We start from the raw sequence: 20621 nt of genomic DNA, 5'->3' as shown, positions 1-20621 counted from the left end.
GAGGGAGAGTGCACAGAACTAGACTGAGGCATTTCCCCTGGAGCTCAGGTTTTCAATCACAAGAGAAAATTGTCATTTATTAAATATTTAACGGCAGCTATGGTGTTTAGATGCTTGTAATTTCTATTAAATTTTCTTTTCCTTTGGTAGAGCCGTGCCAATAAAGAAGACCCAGAGCAGCTGAGACTGAAGCAGAAAGCCAAGGAGGTAGGACTTCCGAGTTCCCGCGTTTGCCTTTGTGTGGGGGGCGGCTGGCAGCTCTCCCCTGGCATGGAGTCAGGGCTGCCTTGGCCGTGCATGCCATGTGCAGAGGCCCTGGGAGGACGGGAGCCGCCGAGGGCAAGGGCAGCGCTTCGAATGAGGTCAGTGAGGATGTGCTTGCTCTCCTTTTAACATTTGCTTCCAGGCACAGGCCTGCCTAGAAGGGCTCTTTGTGAACTCCAGCAGCACACTCGGAGGGAAATAATGTGGGATTAAGGGGGAAAAGTAACTTCTGAGATTTAGCATCTGGGACTGTACAATAGGCTACATTTTTCCAGGGTAATTGTTCGTTTTGTAAATCTGATACTGCTTATAATTCTTTGGCTGGGAGGCGGTACTGGGATTTAGTTTTAAATGGAAAACGCCTCTGGCTTTTAATTTTCTGGGCCCAGCAGTTTTCTGTTCTGGAATGGAGCCCTTGTTTCACACAGTTCATGTTTAGCTGCAGGGGTTTAGTTTATAGCTTAGACTGGTTAAGCTTTTACTCCCAGAGGCCTCTGCATAGCAACTGTAGAAATCAACAAATAAGTTCATTTATGTCTGCAGCCTCCTCTCAGTAGCTGACTTTTTACATTTCCCAATATCCATTTCCTGACTTTTCTAGCCCCAGAGAAAAAAGCTCCACTAATTGGAGCTTATTTTAATTGAGCCTTAATATTGGATCTCACTGGAGTTGCCCCCAGAGCTGCAGAGAACAGAAGGAAATGAAAGTACCTGAGGTTGAAGCTGGCGTGCGTGTGTGTGTGTGTGTGTGTGTGTGTGTGTGTGTGTGTGTGAAATTTTTCACTTGACCTACAGATTCTTTTCCCTGCTGAATAAATCACCCAGCCCGTTCACATTTCTGATTAAGGATCTGACAGCAGACAATAAGACAGACAATCGAGGTGTGAGACGTGTGATATGAAGCTGAAGAGATTGGTTTCTATAGTTACTTGACTGATTTCATGGAATTTTAAGGATCTTTGTGCTAAATCAGAGTGACTTCCTGAGCCACCTTTTCCTTAACTGCGCCTCTTGAACTATGAAATTTGTTGTTGCTCAACATCGCTGCACGCGGCTCCGAGGGGCCAGCAGCAGCAGGTTATTCATGAAGGTTTTAAAGGCCCTGATTGTGTGGATTAATGTAGGAGCTGAGGCAAAACAAATGGAAATCTAGTAAAAATCTTACAGTCAGGGTGGGCTTTTACACTCAAGTAGAGAAGGAAAGCACATGAGCTCTGAATGGCAGGGCTTCTGGATTGGGGTGAGAACAGTAAAGAGAATCGAAACCAGAAACATTTCATTTCAACAGCAAAACATTTCCCATGCTCATGTCTTTCCAGTGGGAAACTTATGTAAAAATAGTATCTGAAGAAAGTATGATGAGAACTGTACCTGTAATCCTTTATCAGCAAGCTTGGCTGGGTGATAGATTATCTGAGGATGGGCAGCTATTGCTCTGAGCCAAGGGTAGTAGCCCTCTTTGTTTTAATTAAGAATTGATAAGATGCTTATGTACTTTCTTTTCATTGTAATCCTGTTTTGGAAAATAATGTATCATAAAACTCACCCTTTTATCCTTAAAGATCTTACCTGCCTGTTCCTCCTTCATAAACATCTGAATCTGAGATTAATTTTTCCTGCGGTTTCTGTGGGATGGTTTTGTTTGTTTTATTGTTTGTGTTTTATATTGTATACAATTATTTCCTGAGAGATGAATTGGTAGGCAGCATTTATTTCTAATTTGTAAGAGTAAATGTGAACAAACAGTACGTCTCTTAATGAGAGCAGGTGGTACCAAGCCTGTGTTTCCCCTCTCCCTTGCCACCTTCATTCAGTTCCTTTTCCTAGCAAGATTAAATGGATTCAATATAATTTCTTTCCAAAATATTTTGAAAGTTTTCTATCTTGGATCCATTTGATTGAAAAAAAAAAATCAAATACACTGGCCCCATTCCAAGAACAGAGCCACTCTGTGTTAGTTGCAAATGTTTGATAAAGTAAAATATTGTCATTTCATTTCCCCTGACCCCCAGAGCTCTTACTGACTTCAATGTTCTGAGGGGCCTAATTTAGAGTCCAGCACAGAGGGATACCATACTTGTTTAGTTGCAGAAATCACCGACCCTCCCTTAATAAAATGGAGTTGGCCATTTGTCAGGTTATCATTTGGGATGTGCTCATGGTTATCACCATGGTATGGAGCATAAAGCTTTAGTTTCTGATATTTTTTTTGTGGGGGGGGGGCACACATTTTCTTTGTTCATTTGTGAAAATTGGCACAGATTTCTAGAGTTCCTTGATTTAGAGCTGCCCTGCTTTCCTTTTCCACCTATCTACCAGGCGGGCCTAGGAAACAGGTTAGTGACTGCGTTTTCTGAACACAGGACTCTAGAGCTGTGTAGAGAAGTTGCAGCTTGATTGTTGCCAGGAAGTGTGTCAGCAATGATGTCTGTCACATAAATATTAAGTCACAGCTTGAATCCCCTCGTGCATAAGGTCATGCATGGTCCATGTGTGCTTTCGCCTGGTGAGGATGAGAGTTCCGATCTGGCTCTTCTCCCCTGTGGGCCCCTCTCTCTCATGCAGAGGCTGTCATTTCTTCTTTGCATTCTGGACATCAGGGCAAACTTACATTTGGCACGTTCTTATCAAATGTTTGTCATCCTTCTAGTGACTTCTCCCAGTGTGGGCGTTCTCATCTGGCACTTTAAGAAAACCGCTGCCTCTGGGCTTGCCTCCAGCTGTCCCAGTACACTGACACCGCTCCCTGCCTGTTGTCCTCAGGGACCCGGCGGGTTACCTGTCTGCTTGGAAACCTTATTGTTGTGGGGCTAACATGTCTGGATATCCCTGTTTCAACTTTAGGGCTTCTTCCCTTTTTCCATTTCTTTCTTTCTTTTTTTTTTTTTAATATTTTATTGGTTTTTTACAGAGAGGAAGGAAGAGGGATAGAGAGTTAGAAACATCGATGAGAGAGAAACATCGATCAGCTGCCTCCTGCACACTCCCCACTGGGGATGTGCCCGCAACCAAGGTACATGCCCTTGACCGGAATCGAACCTGGGACCCTTCAGTCTGCAGGCCGACACTCTATCCACTGAGCCAAACCGGTTAGGGCCCTTTTTCCATTTCTGCCTGAAAAAATATAAGCGTTCTTTCAGTTGTAACATTATATTTTAAATACTGACACTTTAAAATTTGGACTTAAAAGTCTTTTTCCTAGATACCTTTCCTAAAATGCAAGCACTGACATTCTTCCATTTCCCTCCTTGTTTGAGAAAGGTTTCTAATAGATTCCTAATTGCCAAATTCCAGTTTCAAACAGCAGGCACGTCCTTGTTACATGCAGCTGCAGACGTGTCCGAGTGTGTGCGGTGCCCTCGATGGCCATCCAGCCCTCATGTTTCCCTTTCTCACCCCACCATCCAGAGTTGTCAGGGCAGCCGTCTGACCTTGGAGCGCAAACGTCCTGACTCCTCTTGCACATTTGTTATCTACACTATAACCCTCTTTCCTCTTGAATGTCTTCTTTCTCCATCGAGAAATGTGACTTCAGGGCAACGGTGCAGAGTGAGACAGAGAATTCACTTCCTTTTTAACAGGTCCTAGCATTCCCACTTTCATTTGTTATTGACTAGAAGGAAGAAAAGTGAAGGCAGGACATATACCTGCTGACATGTTTGTGTCACAGTGCAACCTGTAGAAACGGGGCAAAAGAATCAGTATTGAATGATTAAAACGCATAAGAGATTAGAAAACCTGTACCTTGAAGAATTTTGGATTTTTGTTTATAGAAAGGACTAGAGGCTCAGTGCATGAAATTCGTGCACGGGAGGGGGGGTGGTATCCCTCAGCCCAGCCTGCACCCTCTCCAATCTGGGATCCCAGGGATTGGGCCTAAACCAGCAGTCGGACATCCCTCTCACAATCTGGGACTGCTGGCTCCCAAACGCTTGCCTGCCTACCTGATTACCCCTAACGGCTTCTGCCTGCCAGCCTTATCACCCCCTAACCACTCCTCTGCCAGCCTGATCGACACCTAACTGCTCCCCTGTCGGCCTGATTGCCCCCAACTTCCCTCCCCTGCTGGCCCGGTTGTCCCCAACTGCACTCTCCTGCAGGCCTGGACCCCCCAACTGCCCTCCCCTGCCGGCCATCTTGTGGCAGAAGCAGAGGTGTGATGGGGCGTCACCTTCCCCTGAACGCCGGGTCCCCTCCCACCCCTGAGGGCTCCTGGACTATGAGAGGGGGCAGGCCAGGCTGAGGGGACCCCCCCCCCCCTCCAGTGCATGAATTTCATGCACCGGGCCTCTAGTTTATATATATATAAGCAAACACATTTTAAAAGAAGGATTGCTCTCCTGTCATTTGTGGAACAAATAGAAAATGGTTCTTAGTTTTCTTTAGTTAAATGTTTTCTGCTTTACTTACGACTCCGTTACCTGTGGTTTATTCTCCGTTAATCTGAGTGACCTCTCGTTGTGTCTCCCGGAGACTACCTATCTCACCAGACACATGCACTATTTCCTATTTTCCATCTGCTCTTTTTAAATATGTGACGAAGACAGAAGTAGGCGCCATGACCAGCTCCTCTCCCTCTGAGCACTGTGTGTAAACGTTGTCTTTCTTCCTCCCATCTTCTAGCTGCAGCAGTTGGAGCTCGCACAGATCCAGCAGCGAGATGCGAACCTCACCGCCCTGGCTGCCATTGGGCCGCGGAGGAAGAGACCCCTGGAGGCTGGGCCTGGGAGTGAGGTAGGGACGGAATGCCTGCTACTTTATTTTTCACGTCAGCAAAGCCAGCCGAAGCGAAGCAATTCATGCAGATAGTTTATCCTGCCTTGCACACATTTGCTGCCAGATGCTTCTGAAAATTTCCCTTTGCCTATTTTATAAAACCTAAATTTCTGTCCGGTTGTAAGGTATGTATCTCCTTGAACTTTACTCCTACTTAATACTTACTTTGTATTTCTCCCTATATTCCATCTCTAGTCAAACTGAGGCTCGTTCTCTCAGCTTTTTATTTCTGTGCATTCTTTGTAGCAGTCTCACATAATCCTCACTCTCCTGTGTACCTGAATCCAGCTTGTCTATGAAGATCGAATCTGCCGGCTTGTTTTCCCACGTACCTCAGCTGTTCTTTCCCACAGAGCTCGGAGAGACACCTTCATGAGGGCACCTCAGCATCCTTTGGGGTTTTGGTGGCTGTTCTCTTTAATGACAGAAATGGTTGCCATCAAACCAGTATCCTAAAGTCGGTGGGAGTGGTAGAATCTTGGTGGCTCTTAATTGCTAAAGCCTAACTAGGTGTAGCTACTGCAATGGTCAGCAGATATCGGAGTTAGAGCCCCTCAGCCCATCCATGGACTTAAGCCAGTTCCTGGACCCAGAGACCTTGAATGATGGGAAAGCCAGGTCCTCTTGAGGAAAGACCCGGCTGTCCAACCCACACGTCTGCCGTGCGTCTCCTCCTCGCCTTGCCCAAGACGCACAGCCGGCTACTGGAGTGACTGGGCATCGCAGGGACAATTACTAGACTAGGGATTGCTGGACACTGGGCCTGAGGAGTTCTCGGGGACCCAAGCACCACCGTGTGCCATCTGTCCATGGGTTGGGCTGAGGCCCATCTCCCAGTAGGTGGAGGTGCTTGCTTCCATGTTTCTGGATGCATGATTGGAATAGACTTACTTAACGCCTACTAGAGCTCTCTCCGTGGGCTCCTGAGTGGGAATGAGAGAGAGCCCAGCAGAGCCACTAGAATGTGGCCTAACCACCAAATGAGAAATTGTTCCCCCAGGAGGTTATAGAGCCGCATTGGCGGTGGGAAAGGTGCTGCAGTGGTGATTCCGACCACAGCCCTTCAGCTCACCTGTGGGGCAGTAAAGACGACAGGTGTCTCTCAGGGATGGTGATTGCTCATATAAGCTTACCCGGGTGTGGCTTCCATTGCAGTGAGTGCTCAGCTGTGGCTGCTGCTAGAGCAAGTCAGGGCAGCCCCTGGCACCTGGTGTGCAGGTATGGTCTGGCACGTGCTTTTCCCTCTCTTCTTACCAGTAAAGACCGTCAGAATTAGATGCTTTCGACTGGCAGGCTCAGCAATATACCTTCACTAACCATCTCTCAGTCAGGCCGCTGTCATAAGCTAGTCTTCCAGACCTGGATAGCCTCTCCTTCCAGGGCATTATGCGAATGCAAATGCTGATACCAAGCTATTGGGACTAGTGAGCGAGAGGCAACAATCTGGACATTGGTGAGATGCATGCATGCCAGGGGGAGCACCCCACAAGCGCAGGGTCTGCGTCTCGGTGCCCTGCTAGGAGTCCAGTGGTTTGGAGCATGTTGTGCTGACCTTCCCAGGGTACGAGACAGCTTGCTGTTTCTGTCTGCTGCCATCACGGAGAAAGGACACATTTGGGTCTTAACCCCTACAGTGCCGGGGAGCGCGATCCCGCTCCTGTCTTTCGCCAAAAGTGCTGGGAGCGCTACCAAAGCTTCAAAATGGCGTCCAGTTCTAAGTCTGCTTTTATTAGTGATGATGATATTGCTAAATATGTCAATGTAGTAAAGGTTTCCTTAAGTTTTTGAATATGTAACTTCATTTACTTGCGATTCATAATTTTTTTCCTAAACTGCTGTAAAATCAGCAAAAATGCCTTGGCAATTTTAGCATAGTTCCTAGGATACTGGTTGGCACTCAGAGGGTTAAAAGCAGCATTTGCCTCATGTTATGTGAAATGGGACTGTCCTGCTTCCAAAGCCTGGCTCCGCTCAGATGCCTAACAGGCGTTCCGAAGCCTGGCCTTTCTCATCTCGTGTCTGGAGTCCCTTCTGTCTCCTTCCTGTATTTCCAGCGGGTCCTTCACTGTCAGCTCTTCCCTGGCACATAACCCTTTTGGCTCCTCAAACTGTTTCTATTTAGGCATTTATGTCAGCATTCCTCCCCTGGTTCTGTAATAGAAAATTTTCTATTTAAAACTAGAGGCCCGATGCATGAAATTTGTGCATGGGTGGGGTCCCTAGGCCTGGCCGGCAATCAGGGCCGATCTGTGGGCCACCGGCAGGGCCTTGGCCAGTCTGGCGCTGGCGCCACACCCCTCCGCCACCAGCCATCGCCTCCCCTCCCGCTGGCACCCACCTTGACTGGCCTGGGGCTGCGGGATGGGGGCAGCTCCTGCGTTGAGCATCTGCCCCCTGGTGGTCAGTGCACATCATAGCAACCAGTCATTCTGCCATTTGGTCGATTTGCATATTAGGCTTTTATTATATTTAAAATGTTTATTTTCACAAAAATAATAGGTTTATTGTAGAAAGTTATCCACATCCTATCACATTTTTACAAAATTCATAGTACAGCAAGTAATATTTCTGTTAATCTGCTTTTTTAGATAATGACATAATGTGTCCATCTGATCCATGTCTTCAGATGTTCTACACGTTTCATTGGCATATTGTAATTTATCCGTCCCCATATGTTTTCATTTCCAATATCATGTGTGGTGGCAGCTTCATGGCAGTGAGTGGATGAGATAGTTGTTGGAGGGCTGAGTAATGCTTGGGAACAAGCCATCAAAAGACGGTATATTTTTCTCCCAAATGTATTTGGCTTAAAGCTAAGGATGACAGAAGGGTCTTCATGTAAATGCTCTAAAGCCCATAATGTGGCTCATTTTCACTGTTTGTTCAGTGGTGTTACTGGGCACTAGACACCTGATTGTACCAGAAACATTGATGGGATACTAGCTAAGTGCCAAACACTAAAATATTCAGAGGCACAAATCCTTTCCTCCTGGCGAGTGAGGAAGTTCAAGGTATTTGCCCTCACTGGATGCCTGTGGTGGTGGAGTCAGATACAGCGCACTGGTACCCACACGGGAGCCGCACCGCGTCTCGACGTGGTGAGTGTGTCTGTGGCACTGGGGGAAGTGCTGCCTGTGTTGATCTTAAAGAACTCAGGTGATGTGGTCCAAGGATGGGACGGAGGCCTGGAGGAGGAGGCTGGGAGAGGATGGCTGTGGGGAGAGAGGAAGCTGTCCTGTGCACGGTCACAGTCTACGAGGAGAAAGGAATGAGAGAGAGGAGGCGGCGGGGGAGCTCTGGTCTGCTCCTGGCGTTCGTGTTTGTCACACTTGGATGCTTGGACCTGGTCATGAAGGAGATATTTGCCATTGGAGTATTTTAAGCAGGAAAACAGTATTATCGGATTATTCATTATTTTAGAAATATTCTCATTGCAGTGTAATATTCATACTGGTCATAGGGAGTTTCTGACCTTTAAATAAGAAAGAAAAGAAGGAGGGAGAGCTGAAACCAGTTTGGCTCAGTGGATAGAGCATCGGCCTGCGGACTGAAGGGTCCCAGGTTCGATTCCGGTCAAGGGCATGTGCCTGGGTTTCGGGCATATCCCCAGTAGGAGATGTGCAGGAGGCAACTGATTGGTGTTTCTCATTGATGTTTCTGACTCTCTGTCTCTCTCTCTTCCTCTCTGTAAAAAATCAATAAAATATATTTTAAAAAAAAGAAGGAGGGAGGAATAGGACTTGAAACATGGTGCCTGTGTGGGACATTCCGTTGGAGACCTCACGAGGAAATTGAAAATGTGGTCTGGAATTTCAGAAGGCGTTCCTTTGGATAAAGATGGGGGTTATTAACACAGGACAACCAGTATATCCTTCTTGCTCTGTAATTACGCAGCCATTAGAACTCAGAGCCCATGGCTGCGTGTCACATCAGTCTAGTTGGACGTGTTACTTTTATAGAAGACTTAGAAGTGACAAGATTCTACGAGTTAACATGCAGGGTTGTCAGTGTTCTGAAATACCTCAGAAAGAATAACATGAAGGTAATAAATGCGAATCTGTTGCTTAAAAGTCCTGCTCGTTGGCCAGCAGAGGGCAGTCAGCCTCGGCTGGGCCTTTTCCTCCGCGCTGTCCTTCAGTCCTGGGAGCTCGGGTCTTTGGGATGTTGGTGTCCGAGTTCTTGTCACACAGCCAAGCAGCCAGGGCACTTTTTAGGGATCCTGCCTCCGAGACTCAGAAGATGTGTCATTTTTCTTTCATTTCACCCCCTGGTCCCATGCCTAGTTCTTGCTTTCTTTCCCCTGAAAGGCTGAGACTTGAGTTGTCCCTTGAGAGCTGCCGAGGTAACATGGGCTGAGAGTAACATCGGGTGGCGGTCTGAGGAATGTGATGTAGCTGTCCGGCTCTCTAGTGAGCATTGCCTTTTCGTTCCTGGTTCACTGTTAGGGTTCAGGAACGCAGTCTGTTTCCTTGTCTTACGATTCAGGGGGTGGACTGGGAGAGGTGGACATTAGCATCTAGAGACCCTGTTGATAAGCGTGGTCGGTCTGTCCAGCTGAGAGCTGCTCGCTGTGATTGCAGGAGCTTATGGGATCCCTGTCCCAGGACAGGCCCTTCACGTGCTGCCACGTGTGTGAAATGCCCGTTAGTCTAGTGTTTAGCTTTAGCCAGCGGTTCTCAACCCGTGGGTCGCGACCATCGGAAAACACATATAGCATATCAGATATTTACATTACGATTCATAACAGTAGCAAAATTACAGTTATGAAGTAGCAACGAAAATAATTTTATGGTTGGGGGTCACCACAACACGAGGAACTGTATTAAAGGGTCGCGGCATTAGAAAGGTTGAGAATCACTGCTGGCATTCAGAGCTCCACTACATTTAAAACTTTCACTGGGACGGACGAGGGGGGACGGGCAGACGAGGGTGTGTGTGGGGCGGGCGAGGGGAGAGTGGCAGGACAGATGAGCTCTAAGGTAGCCAGGACTTGAGAGAATAAGGTGGCAGGAACGTCCAGTTAACCAGGGGATGGAAGGAAAGGCCTGGATCGAGGGTTACGTGCATCTCTGTCTGGAAGCCGCCTGCTTCCCAACCGACTGAGGAATGAATTTCTTTTTTTTTAAATATATTTTATTGATTTTTTTACAGAGAGGAAGGGAGAGGGATAGAGAGTTAGAAACATCGATGAGAGAGAAACATCAATCAGCTGCCTCCTGCACACTCCCCACTGAGGATGTGCCCGCAACCAAGGTACACAGGAATCGAACCTGGGACCCTTGAGTCCGCAGGCCGACGCTCTATCCACTGAACCAAACCGGTTAGGGCAGGAATGAATTTCTTAAAGTGAGGGCCGCCTGTTGTTGAGTGTGTGCTCCTGCCAGGCCCTGGTCCCATGGAGCTCTCCAGCAGGTCCCCGCCACCCGCAGTCACCCACACTGCCTGCACTTTGCAGGTTAGAAACGGAGGCGCTCAGTGCTGTGTGGGGTGCTTGCGGGGGGACAGCTAGTGGTCGCCACTCTCGGGCCTCCTGCCTGTTTTACGCTCCCAACACAAAACTGCTCCGCGCCGCTAGCCCATGCCCAGTAGCCCAGGCAACTTCTGAGCTGATGAACACGTGGGCCGCACAGAGCTGAGTTGCCCTGGAGACGGGCCCTGGGGTGGTCCCTCTCAGTACGGCGGCAGCCGTGTAAGGCCGGGGGAGCAGCAGAAAGGCTCCTAAGGGCTCCTCCACAGAACCTGCTCTAGGAGGCCAAGGGAATGAGTGTTTGGATAAGTGCATTTTTAAAATTACTGTGTCATTCTTAAAATGGTGCTATTTCTTTGAAATTGGTGACAGTTTTTTTTCTTTGTGAAGCCCGAATTTATTTCTATTTAAAAATGCTCAAGAGACTTTAAAAGGCCCAGAAGCCCAAGGCGTCCCGGTTGGATTTAAGATCGTCCCGAGGTGGTGTCTGTCCGCTCCCCTTTGGTGAGGCAGCAGTGTGACCCTTGGTAATGAGACACCTCGCTAATTCCAGCTGGATCCTGGCGGCTTCCTGTGACTGCCAGGATCTGTCATACATGGCATCAGGTTATGGACGATGAGAAACGTAACACCAGAGACAATCTCGAGGCGTCTGCAGTTCTCGTGAATATCCTGTCTGTCTGCTGACTCTTCGCAGCCAGGCCAGTGATGGGCAGAGGCCATGATGCGTGTCCCTGCAAAGACGGGTATTGAATCAGCTCTTTGAGAAAGAAGCCAGCAGACACCTTCACGATGAAACACGTGACCGTTATTTTCTTACTAGAGCAGAAGAGCACCTCAGAAGTTTGGTTATAAAATCAGAAATCCGCAGCGTGCTGTCACTGAACAGTGAAGGCTCACTCCGTGGCCGGCCTGTTAGCAGCCACGGGCTTCCCGTTCGCTGTGCTGCCAGGAGCATCTGTGTGCCCTGCTCAGGCATCGTTTCTTCTCCTCCTCATTGGACTCCGCCTTCCCTTGACCCTCTTCATCCAGAGGAAGAGTCCCGGCTAAGGCATAGCCTCATGTAGAGCGTCGATGGGGAAAACCCGCTCAGAAATGAATAGCACGTGGGCAGTCCTTTTTTCCTCCTTTCAAAGTCTGGTCTCTGAGCTACACCAGTGCTCTTGGCACTGACAGTGTGGTGAGACCAGAAGTCAGTGCGGAGTAGCTTTGGGAAAGGACTCATGGGTGGAAGAGAATGACACTGATGATGAAAGGGCTTTAACTTAACGGTGCATGGCCCCCGCCCCCAGCCCCCCTTCCTATGGTCAGTGGAGAGGTGGCTGATGATTCTGCCAGTCGTTGTGAAAATGACAAGTCTGACTGCACTCTCCCAGATCACAAGCCCGGGAATAAAATGCATGCGTTTGTGTCCGGGTTCGAGGAGGGCTGACTTTCTAGGCGGTCACTGTTTTAGGGGCGAGGCTGCTGTCACCTTGGGCCAGTGTGAAGCATGAAAGGGCTTCTGTTGGGCCGCCTGCCCCTTGGGTGGCTTCATTTAGAACCTTGCCCCGGGCGCTGCCGCATCCTGTCGGGTGACCTGCTTTTCAACCCTGTGCCGGCAGCTGCCATGCGGCTCTGCCCCAGGCCCTTCAGGCTTGTCACGTGACACGCATGACCTGTGACCCCTTTGTTCCTCACCCAGATCATTAGGTCTTTGTACCCCTTTTCTGCTTAACAATTTTGCTTTGTTTTCTTTTCTCTTTTTCCCTCTTTACTCCCCCTTTTATTTCCTACCTAACCAAGGTTTTTTTTAAGTGTTTTTTATTTGAGGTATGTAACATGGATCCAGAAAAGTACCTGGTCATAGGCTCTGATTTTCCAGAGCACCAACGCGCCAATGAGAACATCGCCAGCAAACCTCCCCCCCTTCTAGTCACCGTCCTCTCCCTCGGGCCTCTGTCCTCACCTCTGCAGCCAGGCCTGTTTTCATCCACAGAGAAAGGGACTCACACGGTGTATATTCCTGTGTCTGCTCCTCCATCTAACATTTCTGTGATGTTCCCCCGGGTGCCCAGCTGGTTACTGCTGTAGGACTCCGTTTGTGTGACTGCTCCACCGCGATCTCTTCTACTCTCAATGGGCTTTGGGTTGTTCCTAGTTGGGGCTGTCAGGAAATGTGGTGCTAAACTTTCCTGCATGTGTCTGTGGATGAACAAAGGACATGTTTCTGGGTGTTTACATGGAGGTAGAGTTGCCCAGACATAGCGCATCCACCTGACCGTTTAATCTCCCAATTTGTATAAAACACTATATAACTGATTTTGGGCAAACTCTTGGTAGAAAACATCTGTAAATGTATAGAGACTCAGCTTTAGCATAATGTAGCCAATTTCAAAAGTGTCTCTACTTACGTGCGCTGTATAACTAAACAGATAAGTCCAATATACAACAACATTGCCACTCACTGCCCACAACACACCTTCTTAACTCTCTTCCTAATGTTTACTTTTTAATCCCAAGCGGTGGGCCCCTTCTGCAAAAATGTCAGGCAAACGTTTGAATGGGGTAACGTGCAGATGACACCACCTCCCGGTGGCAGTGCCGGCAGGGAGGGGGGACGGCTGGTGCCTGCCGCCACTCCTGGCCAAAGTCGCCTGTGTCTGTACAAATGACTCCTGACCCAGAGCCTGCAGGAGCGACAAGCCAACATTGGTTCCACCTTTCACCTTAAGGAGTGTAGAAATGTGGTTGTGACATCATATCCCCCAAAGCTGAATAGTATCTTTTAAGGAGATTTTATTTGACCATTAGGTAGATGCCCCCCAGTCATTCTGTGAATATGTGTAAATTAAGTTGAAATTATGTTGACTTGCCCTCGCCGGGTTGGCTCACAGGTTAGAGCTTCATCCCTCAGACTGAAGGGTCTCTGGGTCGATTCCGGTTAAGGGCACGGACCTCGGTGTCGGGGTCTGTGCAGGAGGCAACCAGTCGATATGTTTCTTGCACATGGATGTTTCTCTCTGTGTGTTTCTTCCACTCTCTAAAAATCAATGGAAACAATGTCCTCCAGTAGGATTTAAATATTTTAAAAAATTGACTCTTGTTTTGACCATAGTGATTTTGGAGATCATCAGAAGGCCGTTCCTCCCCTCCATTAAAAAAAATGTAGAGGAATAATGATAATGTGATGGCTATAGAAGGATAGCAGCAGAACCAGAAGGTCTGCTTCCTGTGTTAGGGAAGCAGCTTTTCTTGGGTAAGTCCTGGGTGGAGAAAGGAGGTTCCCACCCGATCAAGATGTTTTTGAAACAAAGTATGGCAAAAAAAGAATGAGAGGATCGAGGATTTTGTTTTCATAAAAGTACCCTTTGTCTAGGAATTCTGTATTTTTTATTCCAATCTTATTTTTTTTTAAATAGTGGTATGTACACTTTGATATTTCGAAAACTGTCTTAATACAGGTGTACTGGGTTTCATTCATTTTTTTTAATTTATTGGGGTGATGTTGGTTAATGAAATTATATAGGTTTCAAGTGTCCATTTCTAGGATACATCACCTGCATTTTGCACTGTGTGCCCACCACCCAAAGTCAGATTTTCTTCTGTCCCCTTATATTTGACCCCCTTACCTTTCACTACTCCCCACTCCCCTCTGATAACCACCATGCTGTGGTCGGTGTCTATGAGTTTTGGTTTGTTTTTCTTATCTCTTCATTTGTTGCTTTCAGCTTTATATCCCACATGTGAGTGAAATCATAGTTTCTTGACTTTTTCTGTCTGACTGACTTTGCTTAGCACGATATTCCCAAGGTCCCTGTTGTCCCAAACGGCAGTGTTTCATCTTTTCTCAGGCTGCACAGTCCTCCATGGTATCTATGTATCACGCCTCCTTTATCCACTCGTACTGAGGCACAGTTAGAACTCACATTGGTTCTGTTTAAACCACTGCATCCAGTTCAGGAAGTGTTGCTATTAATCTACCTTCGTCTGTGTTCTCTAAGTCCTAGACGTCATAGAGATGATAGTCCCTGTCCTCCGAGAACTCGTGGTCCAGGGGGCATGGGTGGTGGTGGCAGCAGATGCTGTGATAGACTGTGTACGGTGCTTGCCACAGCGAGAATTCCCTGCAGGAAGAGAGGCAGTAGACCACTTGAAGTGGCCTTAGAAGACGAGTAGATTGGCCTGCCGACGCTCTATCCTGATCTCTGCCTTCGGCTGATCTCTGCCTTCGGCTGGAGTTAAGGTGCTCTGTGAAGGAGCGATGGGAAATGAGCTCGGGAGCGGGGAGCCAGTGATGGGTTTGTACCTGATGTGATGGGCAATATAGCAGTGACCGAGAACACGCCATTTATTACTTATTTTTTATCCTTTCCTGAGGATGTGTTTTTATTGATTTTAGAAAGAGAGGAAAAGGGGGAGAGGGGTCTAGAAAGAGAAACATCGATGTGAGAGAGAAACATCAGTCGGTTGCCTGGCTGGGAATCGAACCTGACACCTTTTGATATGGGACGGTGCTCCAATCAACTGAGCTACCCAGCCAGGGCAAGCCTCCCTTTAGATCAAATGAGAAATTGAGTCCCAACTAATGTTGCTGTGTGACCTTAACCTATCTAAGCTTAGTTTCCTCATTTGATAAATGGAACGTTACCCATGTAACATGCTGTAGTTTTATGTAAAAGAAAGTGGATTATGTGTGGAGAGCGCTTAGCAGGTGCTCAAGTAGCTCTCAGGACAAGGGGTGCCATGGAAGCTGACTTGTTTTGACCCCAGTGTTTTGGAGACCATAAAGCGGGACTTCCCTCCTCTCCATCAAAACAAAACAAACTAAAAAACAAAAATGTGGAGGGAATGATTAGAATTTGTGGTTCTAAAAGGGTAGTGACGGAACCAGAAGGTGTTTGGAACATAGAGTGGTGGGATCTGAACCGCTTAAGCCTTTCCCTTTTATTTCTATAACTAGAGGCCCGGTGCATGAAAGTTGTGCACTGGGGCGGCGGGGGGTCCCCTCAGCCCAGCCTGCGCCCTCTCGTAGTCCGGGATCCCTCACTTCTTACTGCCCACCTGTTCGCTGCTCCTTAGCACTGCTGCGGAGGAGGGAGAGGCTCCTGCTGCTGCACTCGCCAGCGTGAGCCTGGCTTCTGGCTGAGTGGCGCTCCCCCTGTGGGAGTGCACTGACCACCAGGGGGCAGCTCCTGTGTTGAGCGTCTGCCCCCTGGTGGTCAGTGCGCATCATAGCGACCGGTCGTTCTGATCGTTCTGCTGTAACGGTGGCTTAGGCTTTTATTATATGGATGACACGCAGAAGACTGCCCACATTCGAAGTGCATGCTCTGATAGGGCTACATGCACATGCACCTGTGGAAACACCACTCAAAACAGCTGACCATCCCGTCACTCCCAAAAGTCGTGTCCAAGCCCTTCAAAGAGGACAGTCTGTGCAGCAAAGAAGGGCGCAAAATGGAGCCGGAAGTAGAGAAGTCGGTAGGAGGCTGCGTGGCCCGGGGAGACCGAGAATGCGGGCTCTGAGCTGGGTGAGCAGTGGCTGGGCCCCCATGAGGGTGCATCCTGCAGGCAGGGCCGAGCGGCATCGCTGTGTCGTCTCCAGCACTGACCAGTGCTTGTTTTAACGTGTTTCTCCCTTTCCTCCATTCAGGGCTTAAAAGACAACCTTCTGGCTCCTGGGACCTGCAGCCTGGCAGGCAGCAGGCAGCTGCCTCGCCCGCGGGCCACGCGGGTCTGCCTGCGGGACCTGGTGTTCTGCATGGAGCAGGAGCGGGACATGAAGCACTCGCGTGCACTCTACCTCGCGCTTCTGAAGTGACCCGCCTCCCGCCTGCTGTCCCTCCAGCCAAGACTCGAAGGCTCGGCCTGGAGCTGCCCTGCAGGGCCTCCACACTGGGGGCCCTTGTTTACAGTCATGAACTTCCGTTGTGTCTCAGTGCACGTCGTGGGGCGGACTCGGCTTTCCTCCTGGAAACGGGTCGTGAGGTAGGTCACTCAGACGCAGGCATGTCCTGTGCAGGAGCCACAGTTCACGTCACCACGCGAGTCCCAGCTTGTGGGGAAATCTGACAGGTGTAGCTGCTGATACATATACCTCATTGCAAATGGTGAAGGTGGAGGCTACCAGAAGGACTGACGCCCTCGTCACACTGTGGAGGGAAAAGGAAGACGGAGCATAAACCGGAAGTGGCCACCTGTGCCCCCGGCAGGGCAGGCCCAGAGCTAAGGGCCATGGTTTGTTGATGGAAAACAACCAGCCCGACAACAGGAATGTTAGCAACGTTTCAAACTGCAGTCTCCAAAGCGAAGCTCTTCTTTGTTCTGTGTATCGCTTTAACCTCAAGGACAATTTTGTAAACTCTTTTAGTTGCCCTATGTTTTAAGCGTCTTGTTGCATTAAAAAAAATCCTAATTGGTGATTTAAAGTTTTTAATAGGGACTCTGTGGGGGTTCTGGACTCAGAAGGCAGGGCTAGCACCTCTTGCACTCGGCTCTGTGTGTATCTGAGAAGCATGTTCTATAGACTCACCCAGGAGGAGGCTGATGTTTGCTAAAGCAAACCCTGCTTTGTTTTGTTGTTTTGTTTTAAATGCCACCTGTGTGGCTGGTGACAAATGGTAGCTGTAGTCAGTCACAGAAAGAGAATAAATTCTCCAAGAAAGTTTTACAAAAGTGGGAAAGCTCTGCTTCTGAACCAAAGAATTCCATGGGACGTGCCTCAAGTAGGCCTCCTCCTGTGGGGCTGTCATGGCCACACTGTGCTCCAGTGCGGCTTACAGTGGCCCCATCTCTTTCGTTCCACAAGTTACTGTGTAAATGTTATAAATTATGTAAATGTTAAAAGTACTATACAAAGAGCTCTATACCAAAAGTTGTTTTTGTATATTTAAATGCTTAACTTTATTTTTTGTAAAGTGCAGCATATTCTCATATTTGTGTATAATCTTATTGATCAGATGTTTGAAATTATTTCAAATACTTCATTAAAATAATTATTTTATTAGAAGAGTAACTCTGTTTAGTCTCTGCCTTTGAAAATCAGTATCATTACCCTGGTCGGTGTGTCTCAGGGGTTGAGCATCACACCATGAACAGGAGGTCACAGTTCGATTCCTTATCATGGCACATGCCCGGGTTGTGAGCTCGATCCCCAGTAGCGGGTGTGCAGGAGGTGGCTGATCAATGATCCTGATCATTGATGTTTCTATCTCTCCCCCTCCCTTCCTCTGAAGTCAATAAAAATATGTCTAAAAAGAAACCCCCAGTATCTTCAGTGGTCAGCCCTGGAGCTGGGGCGGGGTGTGTGACGTATGTGCCAGCTTTGGTCCAGAGCCTCCCGGCAGACTCAAGTTTGACTGCATCCCTTTCTTTGAAATAGCTGTGCATTTGCTAAGCCTGGGACCCCTCGCCCTGTGCCAGGCCAGCACAGCCAAGGGCTCGGTGAGCCTGAGGAGGGGCAGTGAAGGATTAAAGAAAAGACAGACAAAGAGAATACAGCTGGGGCTTGGTAGAACTCCTGTGGCTGGATGAGGACACAGAGATCCAGCCAGCAAGCTGAGGCTTTATTTTATAGTCAGAAAAACAAGGTAGTGGTCAACATAGTTACAATGTTCTTGTGAGTTTCACTTGTTTTTGGCAGCACTTGCTGCATCTCCCACAGCCCGTTAGCTACCCAGGAAGGATCTAGGGATTGTCATAAGGTCAAGCTTAATTACCCTAAGAGGGCGGTGCCCTCTAAGCTGGGACTTGTTTGTGGCTCTGCCAACAGGTCAGTCTGAGGCTTAACCCTATAGCCGCTCTCTACATCGCCCCTACCTCCCACAGGGGCTGGAGTGAGTGGCAGGAGGAGGGGCTTCACCCATCCTTGCCCTGGGCCCAGGGAGCCAGAGGCAGTTCTACCTCCAGAGCCGGGGGGAGCAGACCCATCTGTTTAATCACCTTGGAGATGGCACCTGGGTGGAGCCTCCGCAGGACACTCCTCCGACCCTGCGATCAGGGAGGGAGGGGCTGGGCCCTGACTGCAGCCCTGGCCCGTCCTCCCCAGGGGACCTCATGCCCCAGGTTCATGGTGGGCCCTGACCATGGCCCCTTCCCAGGCTGGACCTGCCCAGGGAGGACCCAGCTCAGCTGATGTCTGGTCACCTCGTGGCCTCTGGCTCCTAGGGCTCCTGTGTCCCTTCTTCCATGAGACCTTTACGAGGCCCTGGGAGTGGGTGAAGGGGACAGCACTTCCCTTAGTTTTTCAGATGTGGAGCTGAGGCTGAGGAATGCAAGTCACTAGCCTGAGGGTGGCTCATTGGCTAGTGTTGTCCTGTGCACCGGGAGGTGGTGGCTTCTTTCGTGGTCAGGACACATATCCGGGTCGTGGGTTCGGTCCCCGATCGGGCACATATGGGAGGCAACTGATCGTTGTTTCTCTCTCTCTCTCCCTCTCTTTCTTCCCCTCTTCCCCCTCCCTCTAAACCCCCCCCCAAAAAAAAACAAGGAAAGAAAAAGTTTTCAACAGAAAAAAATATATATTAAAAAAGAATGCAAGGTATTAATTAGCCCAAGGTTTTTAAGCCAGCGATGAAGGGGCGGAGCCGCTCCAGCCCTTAGACTAGGCTGTCCCCACCAGCCCTGCTCGGCTCAGCCCTGGGAGACGTGCACAAGGTGACCAGGGCCCCAGGGACAGCGGGCGTCAGTCTCCTCTGCTGGGTTTGGAGCCGCTTCTAGGGCAGCTTTGTTTAGATCCATGCCCTGGGCTGAGGCTGGATTGAAACGATGTGCGGGACAGCAGTCCTGAGTGCACGCAGGAGTTTTTCCTAATAACTGACTTCCCTCCCTTTCTTGACCACTCAGGGAGTGAGCAGCCAAAGGTCAGGGAGTGAGCGGCCAGAGGTCAGGGAGTGAGCGGCCAGAGGTCAGGGAGTGAGTGGCCAGAGGTCAGGGAGTGAGCGGCCAGAGGTCAGGGAGTGAGTGGCCAGAGGTCAGGGAGTGAGCGCTAGAGGTCAGGGAGTGAGTGGCCAGAGGTCAGGGAGGAGTGGTCAGAGGTCAGAAAGGAGTGGTCAGAGGTCAGGGAGGAAGGAAGAGGGAGAGAGAGTAACATCACTGATGAGAGAGGATCATTGATTGACTGCCTCCTGCTCGCCCTACACGGGGGAAGCTTTGCTGGTGGCCGACAGCCTGCCCCTGGCCACGGACCCCCCTTGCCTCCGCCTGTCTGCACCGTAGGATAAAATCACTCAATGCCAATTCCAGGGCTGGTCAAAAATCAATACGACGGTGGGCGAGAACAGGTCGTTTTTCTCAGGGAAGTAACTGTTTCCATTAGTTTCCCATTAGAGCTGCCTTGTGCTGCTCTCCATCCATCACTGGCCCAGCGCGGCCTGTGTCCGGCCGGGGCCTGCGCTGGAGTCAGGAGACGGGTGAGAGGGCGGCAGGGAGCGGCCCGGAGGCTGCCTGGGAGCCGGTCTCGGTGCCGGTCTTAGATCACCGGCTGGTTACAACCCCTCCGAGCCTCGTGTTCCCCTCCCGGTCCTGGTCCTCTCCACTGTGGGCTCTGAGCCAGAGCAAGTGCGCGGAGCGCCGGGTGCACTGACCCTCAGTGGATGAGCCCGTCTCCGCGGGGATCTGGGGGCGCCTTGGGGACCCAGGGTCTGGGTGGGGACGGGCGAGGGCAGTTTCTCGGGTCTGCACATGTGCGTCCTGTGCCTTTGATGCAGGTGTTTGACTTTTAAACTCTTCTCCGTCCCTGACCTCAGCCGCCCTCCTCTCGGGATCTCGAACCTGTTCTCCAGGAAGGCCTCTCAGCCCCACCTTCGCACCGGGCCTGACCTCTGACCTCACCCCCTGCCCTCCATGCTGTGGTCTGTGTCTGTTCCCACCAATCTCCCCTAACAACTCTGAGTCATCTGAGAACAGGGGCAGTGGCTTCTTATTTTTTTTAAAAATATATTTTTATTGATTTCAGAGAGGAAGGGAGAGGGAGAGAGAGATAGAAGCATCAATGATGAGAAAGAATCACTGATCAGCTGCCTCCTGCTCGCCCCCCACTGGGGATCGAACCTGCATCCCGGGCGTGTGCCCTGACCGGAATCGAGCCCCGTTGAGGGCCCTTTGCTTCCTCCTGGCCCCCTCCCTTTCTCTA

General features: G+C 49.6%; 1 protein-coding gene across 1 annotated transcript in view; it reads left to right on the top strand.

Annotated features, from left to right (window-relative positions):
- Positions 1–17504, top strand: part of TAF4B (TAF4b RNA polymerase II, TATA box binding protein (TBP)-associated factor, 105kDa) — a 74467-nt gene extending 56963 nt beyond the window's left edge. The window contains exons 14-16 of the mRNA XM_014541468.1: positions 151–207; positions 4888–4998; positions 16143–17504. Of these exons, the coding sequence (XP_014396954.1) occupies positions 151–207; positions 4888–4998; positions 16143–16310 (336 nt within the window). The 3' untranslated portion in view covers positions 16311–17504. The remainder of the gene's footprint in view (positions 1–150; positions 208–4887; positions 4999–16142) is intronic.
- The last annotated feature ends 3117 nt before the right edge of the window (positions 17505–20621 follow it).

This window comes from Myotis brandtii, unplaced genomic scaffold (genome assembly GCF_000412655.1).
Source record: "Myotis brandtii unplaced genomic scaffold, ASM41265v1 scaffold107, whole genome shotgun sequence".
Taxonomy (NCBI): Eukaryota; Metazoa; Chordata; class Mammalia; order Chiroptera; family Vespertilionidae; genus Myotis; species Myotis brandtii.
This window is presented reverse-complemented; position numbering and strand designations above follow the sequence as displayed.